Raw genomic sequence first — 19,306 nt, 5'->3', positions numbered from 1 at the left:
TCAGTACACGGAAACCCAGATTTCCATTTAAAGAAATGTCACTTTTTCCTTGCCAACCATTAGACACACTGTCCTTTACCTGGATTTAAAATCCAAAGAACAAACAATGAATTTCTAGTTATTAAAATGCTATTTAAAAAGGAACATAAATGCCTATGCAACTTTCATAGCACTAAGCAGTCCGCACGCAACTGGAATTCATACCTGCAGAGCTGAGGAGAACGCTGAAATCTGTCCCCCTCTGTGATTCTCCACTTTCATTATCGACCTCTTTTTCAGTATCTTGATATCGATCCCAGTTAGAAACTATCTTCCTTTTAGAATAATTTCCCTGTTCTTCATTCTCTTCTCCATAGGTCTCTGCATCACTGTCATCTTCGACCTGCAATCATTAGAGACAAATCGATAAGCAGGCAGTGGAAATCTTAACCTTAGTAGCCTTAGCAGTAAAAATTTTTAAAAACAAATGAAAACAAAAAAAAGTACATAGGTATAAAGAGCACATCTTATAAACCAAGCTTTATGCAAGTATTAAATAATATTTCAAGAGAACCCCACTACATCAGAATGTACTTTCAGTGTAAACTCTTCATTTAGCTGTTCAAAGGAAATCTGATGAGATCCTACCTAAAATCTGTGTAACTGAATCACTGAAGTCTACCCCCAATGTAATCCTATTTCAAGAGTTGTTTCTTCTTACTGAAATAGTCAAGGCTGTAAGAGTCTTAAATTCAAAAGACTTTAGGATGGAAATTAGTTCTTCCAGTTTACAGATTTTACAAACACATTCCGTAAGTATATTTTATAAGCTTTAAATGGGAACCTACTCAGATGCATTCCAGAGAACAGTTTCCAGACTTGGGCATTAAAATGTTAAGACAGCATGCAGAAAAATGCAGAATGTGAGAAATTACAAAAGATAAAGGGTCTAGTTTCTTCAACAAATAAATTGCAAGGAAAAAAAATGATGGGGGAGGAGGGAGAAACCTATAGATTAAAAGAGCTTAATAACACACCATTGTAAAGCAATTATACTCCAATAAAAATGTTTAAAAAAAAAAGCTTAGGGCTTCCCTGGTGGCGCAGTGGTTGAGAATCTGCCTGCCAATGCAGGGGGCACGGGTTCGAGCCCTGGTCTGGGAAGATCCCCCATGCCGCGGAGCAACTGGGCCCGTGAGCCACAATTACTGAGCCTGCACATCTGGAGCCTGTGCTCCGCAACGAGAGAGGCGGTGATAGTGAGAGGCCCGCGCACCGCGATGAAGAGTGGCCCCCGCTTGCCACAACTAGAGAAAGCCCTCGCACAAAAACGAAGACCCAACACAGCGATAAATAAATAAATAAAGCAAACTGTCAACAAGTAAAAATAAATAAACACTAAAAAAAAAAAAAGCTTAATGGACACGTAACCATTGTAATGTTGGGAACTTATCTGTACTCTGATTCAAACACTATAACTAGAGAAAATCACTTATAAGACTATTGAAGAAATGTGAACAAGACATTTTCTTATATTAAGGAAATATTGTTATTTTATTTACTTATTGTTTGGTGTGATACCATTATTTTTTTAATGTTTTTATCTTTTAGAAATAAATATTGAACTATTTATGGATGCAAAGATATGACATGTGGGTTTGCTTCAAAATAATAGGTGGAGAGGAATTGTGGGTAGAGATGAAATAAACGGCATAACTGATCATTTCTGAAGCTGGATGATGAGTACATGGAAATTCATTATATTATTCTATTTTAATATGTGTTTGAAATTTTCCATAATAAAAGATTAAATTTTAGGGGCTTCCCTGGTGGCACAGTGGTTGAGAGTCCGCCTGCCGATGCAGGGGACAGGGGTTCGTGCCCCGGTCCGGGAAGATCCCACATGCCGCAGAGCGGCTGGGCCCGTGAGCCATGGCCCCTGAGCCTGCGCGTCCGGAGCCTGTGCTCCGCAATGGGAGAAGCCACAACAGTGAGAGGCCCGCGTACCGAAAAAAAAAAAAAAAGATTAAATTTTTAAAAAGCTGTATATAGAATCTAAAGATACAATTCAAAGGAGTATCCCAAAGATTATAAAATCCTTACCAAGAAAAGAATTTGTGAAATATATTAAAATAATCCATCTGTACAGGATGAGTTAGACTTTTTTAAAGTAAGTTTTTAATAACACAGAAACAGGCGTGTACATTGCAGAAAATTAGGAGGGAAAGACAAGTAAAAATATTAAAACCCCACATTCCCATCACCTGGGAGTACCATTACTAACACCTTAAGTGTATATACTTCCAGATCTTTTACTATATAAATATTTATATATACTTTTTCTTGGTCACCAGAGTTATTCTCCACTTCTGCATTTCAGTAAATTTCATTTCACGTAACATCCAGACTATTTCCAAATTTCCCTAACTGACCAAAAAAATTTCCTTTACAGTTGGTTTGTCTAAGCCAGTATCCAATTCAAGATCATGCGTTGTATCTCAGTGCTTGTCCCTTAAGTCTCTTTGAATCTAGTACAACCTCTATTTTTATGACATTGATTTATTGAAGAGACCAGTACAGGTAGAATGCAAAAGGACCCATCTTCTGTCTGGCTGATTCCTTGTGGTGTTAGTATATTAGTTTACAGGAAATAGTGGATAAAAAATTTTTTTTAATCTAAACACCCAATAGAGTCAGGTATTTTTTGGCTAAAATACATCACAGATGGTGCTCTGAACCTTATATTACATCACATCAAATGACAGCTGATAAATGGCTAAGCCAACATAAGTAAAGCTGAGATTAACCAATGAATTTGGATGATGAAGCCTGATCCACCCACTGTATGGATATGTTTTCCCTGTTACATCTAGGAAATTGTCTGTGTAGTGTTATTTTGGTCCACTACAAATTTCTAGTTCCCCAATCAACCATTCACGTAACAAATTTAACAGTAGGCAACAGTCCTCACCTGAATCAAATTTCGTAAGTTTTCATGAAACAATGGAGTAACTGACCTTTCACAATCACTTTCAGCACTCAAATATCATCATAAACCTCCTTGACAGCACACAAAAAAATGGCAATCCACATTATATTCTAGAAATTGCAGACACTGCCTGAAACCTAGAGGTTTCCTACCATTCCTGCAAGTTTCTCAGAACCATAAGATGCTGGCAGATTAAAGGTATGTGACTGAATGATACCTGCTATATAAGTAACAAATACCAGGAACATTCCAAAGAAAATAGCTTCCCAACTGATGAGAATTTGGGGAATAGAACTACAGCTGAAAAATACTTGCAGGGTTTAATTTGAGAAAATCCAATATTCTTTTGCTGACCCACTGGGTGAACAGAGTTCAGAGAGTCTTCTCCAGTTAGTAAAAAACTTTGAACACAGATATAGCCATAGCAAAAATGTAACCCTGAGCAAAATAATTAGCTTGATGTGAAAGGATTACGATCTGAAACACCCAAGGAAGTATTAACACAGAAATAACCACTGAAATGGAAGACTGGAGACCTAGATAGAATTAATGACCCTGCCATCACCTCATTTAATATTTACAGAGTGTTTATAATAGGCTGGGCCTCACACAGCTGAATGACTCACTAATTCCCAAATTAGAAGAATCACTGAGCAAGAATCTCATTACCTCCACCCAACAGTGGAGACAAGAAAAGTCGTCATTAGCCTCCATCACAAGAGGGTAGTAAAAGTAATAAAGTTTAGAATACATTTGATGTAACTTAGAGAAAGGTGTATCTTAAAAACTCCTAGAGATTTTATGTTTGGTTCATCTGGCAAAAATCTGGGACAAAAAATAAAATATGCATAGTCCCATGATGGAGAGAAAGAACAGAACAAATAAGAAAATACTGATGAAAGCAATGTGAAAACTAAATAGGAAGGCATCATTATTATGTTAACCTCATCATTATGAAATAAGTCTGGTGTATACTGTGAACTATAAGTCACTGATGAAAGAAATCGACAGTACAAATAAATGGAAAGCCAGTTCATGTTTACAGATTAGAAGAATTAATAGTTAAAATGTCCATACTACCCAAAGCAATCTACAGATTCAGTGCAATCCCTATCAAAATTCCAATGGCATTTTTCACAGAAATAGGACAAACAATCCTAAAATTCGTAAGGGAACACAAAAGACCCCAAATAGCTAAAGCAATCTTGAAAAAGAAGAACAAAGCTAGAGGCATAACACTTCCTGATTTCAAACTATATTACAAAGCTATACCAATATGTGTCTGTTTTATGCCAATACCATACTAAAACAGTATGGTATTGGCATAAAAACAGACACATAGCTCAATGGAACAGTATAGAGAGCCCAGAAATAATCCCATGCATATATGGTCAAGTAATTTATGACAAAGGAGCTAAGAATATACAATGGGGAAAAAAACAATCTCTTCTTTAAATGGTGATGGGAAAACTGGAGAGCCACGTTCAAAAGAATGAAACTGGGCCCTTATCTTACCCCATACACAAAAATTAACTCAAAATGGATTAAAGACTTGAATGTAATACCTGAAACCATAAAACTCCTGGAAGAAACATAGGTGATAAATTCCTTGACATAGGTCTTGGGAATGAGGTTTTGGATTCGACAACAAAAGTAAAAATAAACAAGTGGGACTACATCAAACTAAAAAGCTTCTGCGCAGCAAGGGAAACTACCAACAAAATGAAAAGGCAACCTACAGAATGGGAGAAATATTTGCAAATCATATCTGATACAGCCTCTCTTCCAATAACTGATTTTAAAAGCAACTGTACAAAACAATATGTGCACAATTATATTTCTATACGTTATAGACCCAACAATACATTTGCCAATAACAGCAAAAAGGATGTGAGTGGGAGCAAAACTGTATTAGTCTAAGGAAATAACTCTATATGGGGAATACACAAAAACAAATGAAAAAGACTAGAAATAGGAAATAAGAAGGCTCTTGTAACAAAAGCCATAAATATATGCTTACTCTTCTTTCTTCTCTCATATTCTTTAAAAGATATAAAATTATATAAGGCAATAATTATAACAATGTGTTACTGGTTTTGTAACATGGATGTAATATGTATAACAACAATGCCACAAGAAGGGGAAATGGGGACTAGAGTGTATTGGAGTAATGTTTCTATATCTCATTGGAATTAACTTATCTGATGCAGATTCTAATAAATTAAAAGGTATATGGTAAGCCCTAGAGCAACCATTAAGGAAATAACTACAAAAAAGTGAAAAAAATCATTAAAGGAATTAAAATGTTACATTAGAAGTATTCACTTGGTGCAAAAGAAAGCAGTAAAGGAGGAACAGAGGAATGATATACATGAGACATGTGGAAAACAGAAAGTAAAATGCAGATACAAATATCCAACTGTATCAATAATAACATTAAATATGAATAGATTAAATGAAACAATTCAATCAAAAAGGCAGAGACTAGCAGAACAGATTTTTTAAAATCCAACTATATGCTGTCTACGCTAGACATGTTAGATTCAAAGATAAAAATATCATTAAAATGAAGTAAGAGGATGGAAAAAGATATTCTATGCAAAACAGTTCGCCAAAGAGATCTAGAGTGGCTACACAAATATGAGACAAAACAGACTTCAAGGCAAAACTGTCATAAGAGACAAAAAAGGACACTATACAAGGAGAAAAGGGGTCAATCTATCAGAAAGATAACAACTGTAAACACTTAAACATATGTTCCTAAAGATCCCCGTAATGTATGAAGCAAAAACTGACAGAATTGAAGGGAAAAATAGTTCAACAATATTTGGAAACTTCAACACCTCATTTTTGATAATGGCTAGAGCAACCAGACAAAAGGTACCAATGCACACAGCAGAACAAATAAAAATGTTTACTCACTGAAGCTGTAGTCCTATTTAACTTGCGACAATAATTTACATTAACTTGCAATCAGCTTAATTTAACTGGCCAGCCTATGAACATCATGTTTGGGCAACATTATTTTTTAAATATCCTCTTACCTTTTCTTTCAAAAAAGCAACAGTCTTTAAAGATTATGTTTATCATTAAGAGCTTGCAGATAAGCCAGTAAAATCTGGGAAGTTACTAATACATAACAGCTAGACAACAGATCCTAATTAAAGCCTTTTATCCTCAGGAACCTAGCTTTTGAAGGTCCCTGTTCTACTTTCTTCTGGAGTAAATGGGTGTAGAAAAAGCTTTCCTGCTTTGAACCTAATAAGGAGGTTGAAAATAGTCAATCACACATTTTTCAACAAACTCGTATGTTTCTCACAAAATGTAATTATACCACAGAAGCGAACAGGTGGGATAGAAAAATATGAAAGAACACTTTTAAGGAAACCCTCCTACAGAAAGTAACTGGAAACTGATTTCAGTAATTAAGTAATAATGTCAAATATATCCAACCAAAAATGTTACACTGTGTATAATTTGAAAATTATATTAATTCATCCTACTATAAAATTTTTAAATGTTATCAAGCTTTAAAATATATCATTAGTTAATAATCTAGTTGCCAACTTTTATATTTTTAACCCTATTAAGGTTATTTTTTTCTCACATAATCATTTGGACCCTAAGCAGCAACTGATACGTCACTATTTTTTATTGAAGTGTAGTTGATTTACAATGTTGTGTTAGTTTCAGATGTACAGCAAAGTGATTTAGTTACACCTACATATTTATCTACTTTTTTCAGATTCTTTTCCCTGATAGGTTATTACAAAATACTGAGTATAGTTCCCTGTGCTATATAGTAGGCCCTTGTTGGGCATCACTATTTTTTTTAATTATGCTTTAAATAAAAAAAAATTCACACGCCATCATGGTTAAAGAGTTCAATGACAGCTTTCGGTATTAGAAAAGTGTGCTAGCAAAAATAACTTTTATATATCATTTCAAGAAGCTAAATTTTAATAAATGATTGAATAAAAAATATAGTATATACCTAGTATACAGGTATACTAAGAAGGACATTTCCATTTGTCATTGTGTATTAAATAAAATACACATTACAGCATGATCATACTTGAAAAAATTAGTAAATGCAATATATGGCATATATATATAAATTATCTATTGAGCCCAGAACAACGTACGGAGTATTTGAGCTCCAAAATACTGTGGCCATTAAGAATGGGAAAAAAAGTGATCCAGACTGTATTCACATTCAATTTGTATTCAATTTGCTTGTTTCTCTAGCAAGAGAATGATATACAGCCTCTTTTCTTGTCCCTCCTTGTGATCGGTATACGGGAAAGAAGAGAGGGTGGAGGCATCTGAGAACAGAGAAAATGGTAACCCAACCCTCAAAGCAGCTGTTCAGTGACACTTCTCCACAGGCCCCCTCACTCACCCCAGTCCTTATATCTTTCTTTCTCAAGTCTTTCTTTCTCACCTGTGTTATTGTTTCAGCACATTGCCTAAAAACAGGAGGCACAGAAAGCCAATTACCATTTGCTGGCAGCCCACCTAAGACCTTGAGAGTTTACTGCTTCCATGATTTAAGGGCAGTCTGGGAAATTAGACTGCAGTAACTTTCATTGGGCCAACTGGTGATTTTATTTTTTTCAAATTTTAAAATAATAGCTTTATTGATGTATAATTCACATACCATGCAATTCACCCATTTAGAGTATGTAATTCAATAGTCTTTAGTATATTCACAACATTGTGTAACAATCACCACAATCAATTTTAGGACATTTTCATTACCCCAAAAAGTCTGTACCCATTAACAGTCACTCTCCATTTTCTAGAAAGCCCTAGAAAACCACTAATATACTTTCTGTCGCTATAGATGTGCTTATTCTGGACATTTCCTATAAATGAAGTCACTTCTATGACTGAATTCTTTCACTTAGCATAATGTTCTCAAGGCTCGTCCATGTTGTAGTGTGTGTCAGTACTTCATTCCTTTTACTGTTGAATAATATTCCATTGTATGTATAGACCACATTTTATTTATCCATTCGTTCCAACTGGTGATTTTAAACTCTACTTTGTGTTTGTCCTTTTATAGAGTCCTTATGGAAAGGAGGGTGGGAGTGGCAACAGAACGAATCAGTTTCGCTTTATCTGCTTTACATCTTGAGCTCCATGTAAGAATTCAGGCTTAAAAAGGTTGAAACACTACCAAATTAATCCACCTTGTAAGTCCCAACTCCCAGGTAAAATTCTACGAAGTAACATCAACAATTTTTCCGGTAGAGAAGGCACTAAATGCAACTATAAGGGAGACAATTTGCTTCTTGCTGTGGTTATGCTCTAAGTCACACAAATTAACCAGAAAAGCAACTAAGAGGCCTTCAAGTAAGAACCCTGCTTTACCAAAACATTTGACTAAAAGGTTTTACATACACAAAAATAATCAACCTTCGTACAAAGAGTGCATGTAGACCAAGCATCCCTGGGTAAAGCTCAGTGTACAAAACATATTCCCCTCTATCACAGCCATTGACAGTTTACTCTTCCTAAGAAGGCAAATGGTACTTCAGGTGCACCTGCCTCTGTCCCATCGTCCCAGGGATTACACTGCATGGGCTTAACGCTGGAAATCAGATTTTCTTTTTCTTAGATCGAAGTAGAGTGATGTACAATATTATAAAATTTAAGGTGTACAACACAGTGATTCACAATTTTTAAAGGCTATATCCATTTATAGTTATTATAAAATATTGGCTATATTCCCTGTGCTGTATAACATATCCTTGTTTGTAGCTTATTTATTTAATACACAGTGGTTTGTACCTCTTAAACCCCTACCTCTATCTTGCCCCTCTCCTCTTCCCCCTCCCCACTAGTGTGTTCTCTATAGGCCAGATTTTCTTTCAACTCTGTCTCAGTTAAATTTTCATCTCACTTCTCTACCAGCACAGGGTTGGTTTCCTTAGTTACTGAGGTTTTAATGTCATCACCTTTCATTTTCAAGAAAAATCACAGACCACTAAATAGCTGTTGTTTATCTGGCCAACTTTAAGACACTCCCCAAACCCTCAAAACACCAGAGAGAACTTAATTAAATTAGTAATTATCAAGCTAAAGGGAACCTGGGTAGCCCTGGTCCACCCTCTGCCCTCAAGCAAGATCATGTAGAAATCACATTGGGCCAGTCTACCTGGGTCTATGATTATGTTCTCTACCTAAATTAATCATATTTCTTCCTTCATAATGACAAAGTTATGATTCCTTAATCATTATCACTGATTGTTCTACATCTCTTAAATTCCCCATGACCATTTTTCGTGGTTATAATCAAAATGGACTTGGTAGATGTGGTTTGACCACTGCCACCCTCTCCCCACCGGAAATTTTGAAAATTAAAATTAAAATAGTCATCTTCAGAGTTCCATACCAAGACACATTTTTTCTTTAAATACAAGCCTAAGTGGCACTTTCCTTTCCCTCTGTCTATCTTACAATATATCTGAAGAGGGCTGCTGTTGTTCCTTGCACCACTCGTTTGCGAGTGTTCCTTCAACAAGCATTTCTTGAGTAGTTGCTGAGTGCCAAGCACCAGCTCAGGCACTGGGAATATAAAAAACAAGACAAGGTCCCTAGCCTTAAGAACCGCTGTTCTGTGGGGAAATCAGAGAAGCAAACATACACTTAAAGCAGTGTGATATGTGCTTTGAAAAAAAACCTAAGACGCTATGGGAGCAAGAGAGCATCAGAAATGGAGGAAGGAGAGGGATGGGGGACGTTTGCAGGAACAGTCTTGCACTTCAGGGAAGGCAAGAAGGTTGAGGGAATGGTATACTTCGGCTCTAGCTGTGAACACATGGCCTGAGATTAGTCTAGTAAAGGAAACAGCTGCTATCTCCTGCTGGAAGGCGGTCCCCAGGTTCAAGGAGAATTAGCAAAAAACATGCTTCTAACTATGGGATGAGAGCTGTTCAAAGCACAGCCCAGGGAGGTCAACCATGGGAAAGGGTAAAAAAGAAAAACATGTTTGAGGATTCGAGGAAGATGGTAGCAGTAGTAGCAGTTTTTTAGTCTTCCCAAATCTCCTCATAAAGTCCACACAGAACCACGAGGACAGAAAAATCAAAAATACACAGAAAACATCCACAAAAACCTAGGTGGCAAGGTACGGCCACAAAGTGACAGAGATGAACAGGGAGAAACCAATCACCAGCAGTCACAAGCCCCACATGTACCAGCACCTGTGAGAGGAAGCAAAGAGAGCAATGGAGCACCTAGGAGACCTGAGCATCCCAAAATAAACAACAGGTGCTCACCAGAAGAGGTCCGTGGAGAGCAGCGGCTAAGAATCTTGGGTCGTTTGTATTCCAGTAGTGGGTGTGTACAAGGCGTTCACAGGAAAGCCTGAAGGGGCTGAGTAAGCCAGGGCCTTATGAACTCTCAAAAGTAACAGGGCAAACAAAGCTCCTTTGCAGGACAAGACTCCACTCTGGAGAAACTGCTGGATGTAGGGGCACAGCTGAGCAGAACAGGGGAGGGAGGGAGGGAGGGAAAAGAAGGGCCAGGTTTGGGGGTAGGGGTGGTGAGGACGCAGGGATATACCAGATGTGAGATGTCTATATCTATATTTTTTTTTTTTTTTTTTTTTTTTTTTTTTTTGCTGTACCCGGGCCTCTCACTGTTGCGGCCTCTCCCGTTGTGGAGCACAGGCTCCGGACGCGCAGGCTCAGCGGCCATGGCTCACGGGCCCAGCCACTCTGTGGCATGTGGGATCTTCCCGGACCGGGGCACGAACCCATGTCCCCTGCATCGGCAGGCAGACTCTCAACCACTGCGCCACCAGGGAAGCCCAAGATGTCCATATTTTTACACTACAAAATAACAGAAGAGGGGGCTCCAGAGACATGAAATCTGAAAAGCCAACCTTAAGTGTGTCTCCCTTTTAAAAGTTCCGGAAACTGCTTTCACATGAAAATCAGGAACAACCGAGGATCATGATCAAATCCCATACAAAGTTGTTATTGTAAAGGACAAACATACTAAGGATAAGCGCATTTTTACAATAAATCCCACACAGCATCCAGAAGTGTTTTATCGTAATACAATTTCACTGTTTTAAGTATGTAACTAGAAATTCTACCGAGTCTTTTGGGGCAAAGGATAAAAAAGAACAGCTGTCCAGTCTCAGTGTTGCTCAGAGATGTCAATACATGAAAAGAAAAAAAAAAGTGAGGCGGAAAGAATCTGAGAACAGAGAAAAAAGGTAAAACAACCCATGAAGCAACTGTTAATGACTCGGCTCATGGGGCCCTTCATGCCATCCCTTTCCTTCTCCAGGTTAAATCTTTCTCATTGGTGTTATTTTGGTTCAGAGTCTGATAAAAATGAGGTATGAAAAACTGATTACCATTTGTTAGCAGAATCAAGAAGCTGGGGCCATACCGCTCATCTCCATTCCTAGCTCCTCAGAGGCTCTGCACCTTTCCTTCAAACGATACACCCCAGATCTGAACAGTAACCACTATGCGAACACAAAATGGGGCGAAATTTTCTACTTCCTAGGTTCCTTATCAGAATGAAGTTCCCAGCACTATCGGATCAGCACAACAGATTGTTTCAAAATTACCTAATAAACGTTATATTAAAGATAGCTTCTGAGATGGACTCTGATGGGTATCTGTCTCACACGGTCACATTTCCTTGTTACTTCCTTCTTTGCATGGGGCAGTCTCTTTGCTCACAAGCTGCCCCCTTTCTTTCATATTACACTTTAGTCAAAAGTTAGCTCAAGCACTATTTATCTCCAGAGCCGCAAAATGAAACTGCATCTCTTCTAAAATATTTCTACCAGTTTTTGGTCCAGCTAACAAACTTTTCTCCATCAAACTTGTGAACCCACTGTGAGCTAAACCCAAGTGTCTCTGGGTGCTTGTGCGCTAGAGTCCGGGAGAATGAAGAAACAGTTTAAATACTTAGTGAATACCCTCCTCTGGTGAGCACAGGTATTGAGACAAAAGCAAGGCTTTTGTCTTCTTTACGTTCAGAGTTCTGAACCACTGCCTTATAAATAATCTCTTGGGCTTATCAAAATATTGTGTATGATTTGCCAAGTGTCTCTTCACCAACTACGCACACACCCACCCATCCCAAATTCACCCACAGTCCACCTGTTAACAATTCATCACAGAGCCTAGAATGGAGTGCTACACTCTCCCTACGAAATGAGACAAAGTAACCGCCTCCACCTGCCTTTTAAACAGCGTGGAGATCTCATCCTTGTTTCAGTAATGCTAAGCGGCTTCCTCAAAGAAGTTAGCTATTTTGAAACATTTATCACTTAATTTTTCATACAATGTCCCTGTTATCACGTAGCTATTAATTCTAATAAGATGCCAATTACCAAGGTAAGTGATTTCAGTAAGCCTTATTCAGAGATTCTGAAAGGATTGAAAACTGTTACCTGGCAACCATTTATTCCAGCAGCACTTAGAAGAAGCACAAAGTCATATACAGTTCTTTTGTATGCTGCTGTACTTTATCCTGTGCACATAAGAGTCAATAAATTTATTTTTTTAATGAAGTCATCTACCCTTTTCCATGCCTCAAAACACGTTTTACTACTAGATAATGTCATTTTCTACCTTTAGAACAGAATTTCTTACCAATACCTTTACAAACTTGTTCCACAATTATCAACCCAAGGAGACAAATTGAAAATTTGGTTGAAATAACAGCATTTCTCTTAAAGGATCTTTGTAGATCATCTGGTTTAAGCCCCAAGGCTTTGGAGATGAGATGAGGTTCAGAAAAGAACTTGCCCAAGGTCTTACTGGCAGAGGCAGAATGACAATCTGCCTGAGATGCAATTTAGTGCTTTTGCAAATATGTGTCTTCACTGAGCAAAATCTTAGTGAAACAAATCATTCTAATGTTTTTAGTCTTTTAGTTTCTAAAGCTTTTGTGAAGGTCCTGCTCAAAACTCCTAACTACCAACAGAGAAAAATAATGAGACTGTTTAACGGGCAGAAGAGATGTAACCAGCCAGAGACTGATAGTTCAAGAATCATCTTCTGATGTGTGAAACTACCTTCCCTACATCAATGACATGAAGAAAAATATGCAATTAAACAGGGGAGTTGATGAGCTTTTGCAAAAATTGTCGAAACTAAAATAGAAGATGATGTCAATGGGTGACAAACTGATAAAATGTGGGGAAAAGGAAACAATAAGCAAATAGGTGTGATTTACATCTTATACAATCTATATTAATTAAAGGACGAATGCTACCATCTGGTAGAACACACTTCACACCACCTCACAACTCAGTCAAGTGGACTGCAATTTTCACTGCACTTTCCTTAGTGACTGATCTAAGTTACAGCTGTGCAGCTAGAAACTTGTGGGCCTTCATACAAGTTCTGCACATCACCTCATTTAGATCCCTTGACTGCATTACAGTCTTACTCTCCTTGTGGCAAAAACCTATAAGCTTAACCTATAAATTTAACCTATAGGTCAAATTTCTGAAGACAACAGCTACCCTTTTTAGCTGTTCTCTCTTTAAAGACAAGGGCTAAACCCAGGCCCTACCCAGTGAAAGCTGTTGAATTTGCCCTTTCACATGAAAGAACAAACGGACCTAAGAGAATTCTCTTCCTGTTAAGTCCCTACCTTACGTGATGTGGGGCAGCCCATGCACACACTGACCGAATGAGGAGGAATGAATCACTCGACCAATCATTGGAAAAGTGTTTCTTTGTGCATGTATTTTATCTGACACATAATTTAACATATGCTTCCACGGTCTCTCGCTTTCTACCATTTGAAGTGCCTCTTTTGAATTCATCCCCCTATTCAGTTCTTCCCTGATGAATAGAATCTGTACAAAATGCATATCATTTCTCTTTTGTGGGCTGGCTGATTTTTTTTTTTTAACACTAAAATCTTTTATCTTCAAGAGCACTTACACATGACAACATTAGTCTGAAGAGAAAAGGACTGGGACACTCGGAGCACTCTTGTCAGTCGGCTCCCTTAACATCCATAAAAATCGGATGACAACTTCTACAAACATCGTATTTAGAGATTTCAAGGGCAAATATTTTGTAGATGGCATTGTTTGCAATGAAGACAAACGCCTGCGTTAAACGCAAGCCTTACGTTTGCCCCATAATGCGTGACATTTGCAAGGAGCTCAAGCCGCCACGCTCTTCTTTTCGGGCTGAACTGCCGTCTCTGTTCCTCTGCCATCAACAGAATGACATCATGGCTACATGTCAGCAAAAACTCTTTCCTTCCCATCCGCACCACTTTAACCAAAATTGAGAAATGAGAAAAAGAAAATGCACTTTCCGGAGGCAGAAAGGTTCGCAAGACAATTTCCCCTGTGAAAGGACAGAAGACTATAATCAGCATTTCCCTTCTGCAGCTCTTTTCAAGTGTGACCTTTAGGAAGCTCTTCCAACATTAGGGAGGAAAAAACTTTAATTAAAAGAAAGGGCAGCAAAGACACATAAGGAAGGGAGAGAGCTTTTCACCTTGCATTAGAGAAAGGTGGATTTTCTCAAAGCCCTCAATCCACAAGGACAAAACGCAAATCTCAGGACCAGGATTATGAAGTGCACACAAGCCAAGGGCCTTGAAGCTGGGCCACGGAACAGCGAGCCTGAATAATCGCGTGTCGGCAAAATTCCCTTGGAGTTAGCGATACTGACGTGACGTGTGCCTCATCTTCTGTGTAAGCGTGAGACTATCTCCGCTTCATAGAAATGTAAAGCAACACTTAATTCCACCTTCTCTAGACCCCCACCCACAGTGTCCAAATACTCTTTTGTGGAGGAAGCACAAATTAAACTCGTAGTATTGCTTTCCTCTAACGCGGCAGCCTGTGAGTTTAAAATCGTAATCGAAACTCTCAAGAGGAATAAATATGAAAAAGCTACTGCCTATTAGAACATGAGCTCTAGGCTTGGCAGAAGGAAAATGCTGTATCTTTCCATAATATGCTCAGCACAAAAAGTGTCCCCAAATAGTGTCCCCACCGGATGTCTAAAAAGGCAAACACTGACTAGATTAAAAAAACTTGAAATTCAAAGCCCTTCCCTGAGAGTAACACACTGTCATTATCACAATTTTGACAAGAGGAGAAGAAAAGAAAATGTCTGGAGTGTGACTTGTCATTAAGATAGCACAGGGAGATCGGCTCGGTGCTTTGTGACCACCTAGAGGGGTGAGATAGGGAGGGTGGGAGGGAGATGCAAGAGAAAGGGGATATGGGGATATATGTATAGGTACAGCTGATTCACTTTGTGATACAGCAGAAACTAACACACCATTGTAAAGCAATTATACTGCAATAAAGATGTTAAAAAAAAAAAAAAGATAGTTCTGAACAGGCCACCTCAGAGACAACCCTAGAGGACAGAAGCAACAGGAAGAAGGCCCTGGGTCTGTCCCAAAGAAAATGTCACAATCACCAGCAAGATAAACCTTGCCTCCTTCTGCACACAATCCCGAGACCAGCCTTCAGGCATTATTCACAGCAATTCACTGCACTAAACGTTAAAAAGAAAAAGGGAAATTCCTCTCATTGTTTCTAATGGTCCTGAAGCCACTCAAAAAGCAGTAAGATCCAGAGTGGTAGATTTCGTTAGCTGAGGCACACAATTCACTTAAAAAGACATCACAGGTTTACAGGTCTACTAAACAGACATGCTCTTCTCTCACCACTGAAGAGGGCTGATGACTTACCTCAAAGCCAAAGTATATCATGTGAAAAATAATAGCCCTCTCGGTCTGGAATACTTACCTTTTTAGGATCTGCTAAAAATTATAACTAGATAATCCCCAATAATTATTTTATCAATTTCCATATAGTAAAATACAAAGTACTGTGAGCTTAGACAAATGGAATCAATATAACCACCACCACGATCAAGATACAGAACAATCCCATCATCCCAAAGTTTCCCTTCATACCACCCTCCAAGCTTCTTTCACTTAACCGAGTACATTAGTGGCAGATCCATCCATGTTGTTTTGAGTAACAGTGGTTCATTCCTTTTTACTGCCAAGTTGTAGACCATTGCGTGGATAGTTTGTGTCTCCATTCACCAGTTAAAGAATCTTTGGGTTGTTTCTGGCTTTTGGCAATTATGAAAAAAATGCTGCTATAAACATTCATGTCCAGAAAGTTTTCATTTCCTCGAGGTAAGTAAGTACATACCTAAGAGTGGGACTGCAGGGTCATATGAAAAGCGTACGTTTAATTTGATAATAAAGTGCTAGGATTTGGTACTGTCAGGGTTTTTTTTAAGCCATTCTAATAGACATAAAGCGGTTTCTCATTGTGGTTTTACTTTGGATTTCCCTAATAACAAATGACGTCGACCACCTTGTGCTATTTGCCATCAATATATCTTCTTGGGTAAACCATCTGTTTAAAAATGGGGAAAAGATTTAAACAAATTGTTTACTTTCATACTGAGTTTTGAGAGCTCTATGTGTTTTCTGGCTACCGGTCCTTTGTTGGATATGTGATTTGAAAATATTTTCTCCCAAGTCTGTGGCTTGTCTTTTTTTAATAGAATTTATTCTTTAGAGCAATGTTAGGTTCACAGAAAAATTACATGGAAGGTACAGCAATTTCCCATATATTCCTATGTCGCTTTTTTTTTTTTTCCTCAACAGTGTCCTTCCCAAAGCATAAGTTTTTAATTTTCAGGAAGTCCAACTTAGCAATTGTTTTCTTTGCGGATCATCTTTTTGGTGCTATACCTAAGAAATGTTTGCCTGATCCGAGGTCACGAACATTTCCTCCTATGGTTTCTTCTAAAAGAAGAATAGCTATCCTTCCATTCATGTCAAGATACTTTAACTCATGGAGGGAGCAGACTTATAATAACTGCTTTAAAGTCTCTGGCTCAGAATTCCATTATCTGGGCCATCTTGGGGTTGGCATTTATTGATTGTCTTCTGCCTCAAGAATTGGTCACATTTTGCTGGTGTACTGTGAAATTTTAGATGTAGAATAACATTGTGAATATGAAGGTGTTTAGACTCTGGATCCCATTAAAAATCCTCCAGAGAATGTTACGGTTTTGTTTGTTCCATTTTATCAGGCAACCAATCTGGTTAGATCCAGACAGTAAGTTCTGTCTCATCTCCTGTGGGCAACAGTTCCCATGTCACTTCTCAAGGCTTTTGCTACACTGCTACTTCCAGTCTGTCTCCCCGATGTGCAGCTCAGGGTGAGCCCCTGCCTTTGGACATTTCACACACAGAGAGGATCCCCTTCCAGCTCTTTCCTCTCTAGGATTCTCCCAATCCTCTGGCCCAAAGGTCGGGTTTCTCTTAGAGTTCTAGCCGCCCACATTGCCCCTCAGAGGGCAAAGCTGAAAGGGGGAAAAAAAAAAGAAAGAGGAAAAAAAAAAAAAAAACGGGGGCTTCCCTGGTGGCGCAGTGGTTGAGAGTCCGCCTGTCGATGCAGGGGACACGGGTTCGTGCCCCGGTCCGGCAAGATCCCACATGCCACGGAGCGGCTGGGCCCGTGAGCCATGGCTGCTGAGCCTGCGCGTCCGGAGCCTGTGCTCCGCAACGGGAGAGGCCACAACAGTGAGAGGCCCGCGTAGCGCAAAAAACAAAAAACAAAAACAACGGGCATTTTCCCATACTCTTTTGACTGCAGGAACCCATTTTCCTTGTCCTCTGGCCAGAAAAACAGACTTCTACACGTTTTAGCTGCTAGCACCACCAGCCAGCCTGACTCTCCAAAGGGTCTGATGCTCCCCGACCCCGGCGCTCATCCCATGATTCAAAAGAAGGAGGGGACCCCCCACCCCATACTCCCCAACTTGCATTTTCCTAGTCTTCTGGTCAGAAAGATGGACTTTCTCTTGGTTTTTGGCTACCTCCGCGCCATGGCTGCAGCTCTGCTGAGAGCCTGCCTTTGGTTCAAGGCCAGAGAGAAAAGGAAAACGATGAGAAACTCGCCTCCCTGGTCCCCATACAGGTCGCTTACCCCGGTTTTCACTCCCTTCACCACCTGCCAGCTTTTCCTTGCTTTTCTGAGTCCTCGGGCAATCTGTCCATGGTGTTGAGCTGCACTCAGCAGAAGAAACAGGCCGTAGTGGGCCAACTCCACCTTGGTAGTGTCTGCCCAGTGACTCTACCGTGGTTTGCTGAGGCAGCATCTCTCTCAACCTCTCGGATTATGAGAGCTTCCACACACCTGAGTTGAGGGCCAGCCCATTTCTCACCTTCCATTTGATGGTATCGCCATTTTATTGACTCTTATGAAACCGTGATATTCGTGCACATTTCTTATTCTCCTCTTAGGTGTCACAATTTACCTAATACCCTCAAAAAACAAAAAAAGAAAGAAAGAAAGAAAACCAAAACTTCCTGACCTCTGGAACACTCTCCTCTTCCAGTCCCCACTCTGTAAGCCTCACCTCTTACCTTCCCTGCCACTCAGGCTGGGTTTAAGAGGCCAGGAGGGGGGGTAATTATTCATTGTAAACAGCTGCTCATCAGGTATGTTGCTAGAGACTAAAGAAAAGTAATCTACACACATTCCCCCTGTTAAGGGCATTGAAAGACAAAACACCTGTTGGAAACGGACAGATGCTTATTTCTTTGGCAGAGGCATTTAAACTCCTTCTGGCTCTTTTCAGGGATGGCAAAATAGAGGACTATAATGCAGAGAGGAGCCCAGAGAGTGGAGTTGGTTTCAGAGTTACTACAGCTACACCCAGCCTCCCTTCACTACTTTCAGTTGTAATAGGAAAAGCATAAAGCTGCTAACAAAAAATAAATGTGAATATTTCCAGAATATTCTAATGCCATGCTTAAACACAAAACCCACTCTTTGCTCACATAACAATTATCTATTGAGAGCCTATACTATGCCAGGCACTGTTTGGTGTGCATGGAACATTCCCTGCCCTCCTGGAGCTGACATTCTACTGTAGGAGTCAACCAACCAACAGATAAATAGATAGACAGTGTTTGAATAAATATATGCATAAAACACTGTGCTTTCAGGTAGTGACAAATAAAACCCTACAAATATAAAGCAGGGTAATGGCTTGGAGAAGGATGAGGGCACTATTTTACACAGAATCATCAGTGAAACATCTTCAGACAGAACATTTAAGCAGAGAACCAGATAAATGAGGGAGGAGGCCATGCTGGGATCTGGGGCAGAAAGGCAGAACATTCCAGGCCCTCAGGAGAGAACAATCCTGCCACATTCAAAAATCAGAAGTAAAGGGCTTCCCTGGTGGCGCAGTGGTTGAGAGTCCGCCTGCCGATGCAGGGGACATGGGTTCGTGGCCCGGTCCGGGAGGATCCCACATGCGGCGGAGC

The 19,306-nt window shown here is 39.3% G+C and overlaps 1 protein-coding gene across 1 annotated transcript in view; it reads right to left on the bottom strand.

Moving 5' to 3' along the window:
* The window catches only part of AVEN (apoptosis and caspase activation inhibitor), a 193,775-nt gene that overhangs the window by 154,278 nt on the left and 20,191 nt on the right, over positions 1–19,306 (bottom strand). Inside the window, exon 2 of the mRNA XM_060004945.1 lies at positions 205–382. Coding sequence (XP_059860928.1) covers positions 205–382 — 178 coding nt within the window. The remainder of the gene's footprint in view (positions 1–204; positions 383–19,306) is intronic.

This window comes from Delphinus delphis, chromosome 2 (assembly GCF_949987515.2).
Source record: "Delphinus delphis chromosome 2, mDelDel1.2, whole genome shotgun sequence".
Lineage (NCBI taxonomy): Eukaryota > Metazoa > Chordata > Mammalia > Artiodactyla > Delphinidae > Delphinus > Delphinus delphis.
Note: the sequence above shows the minus strand (reverse complement) of the source record. Positions and strands in the feature narration are given on the sequence as shown.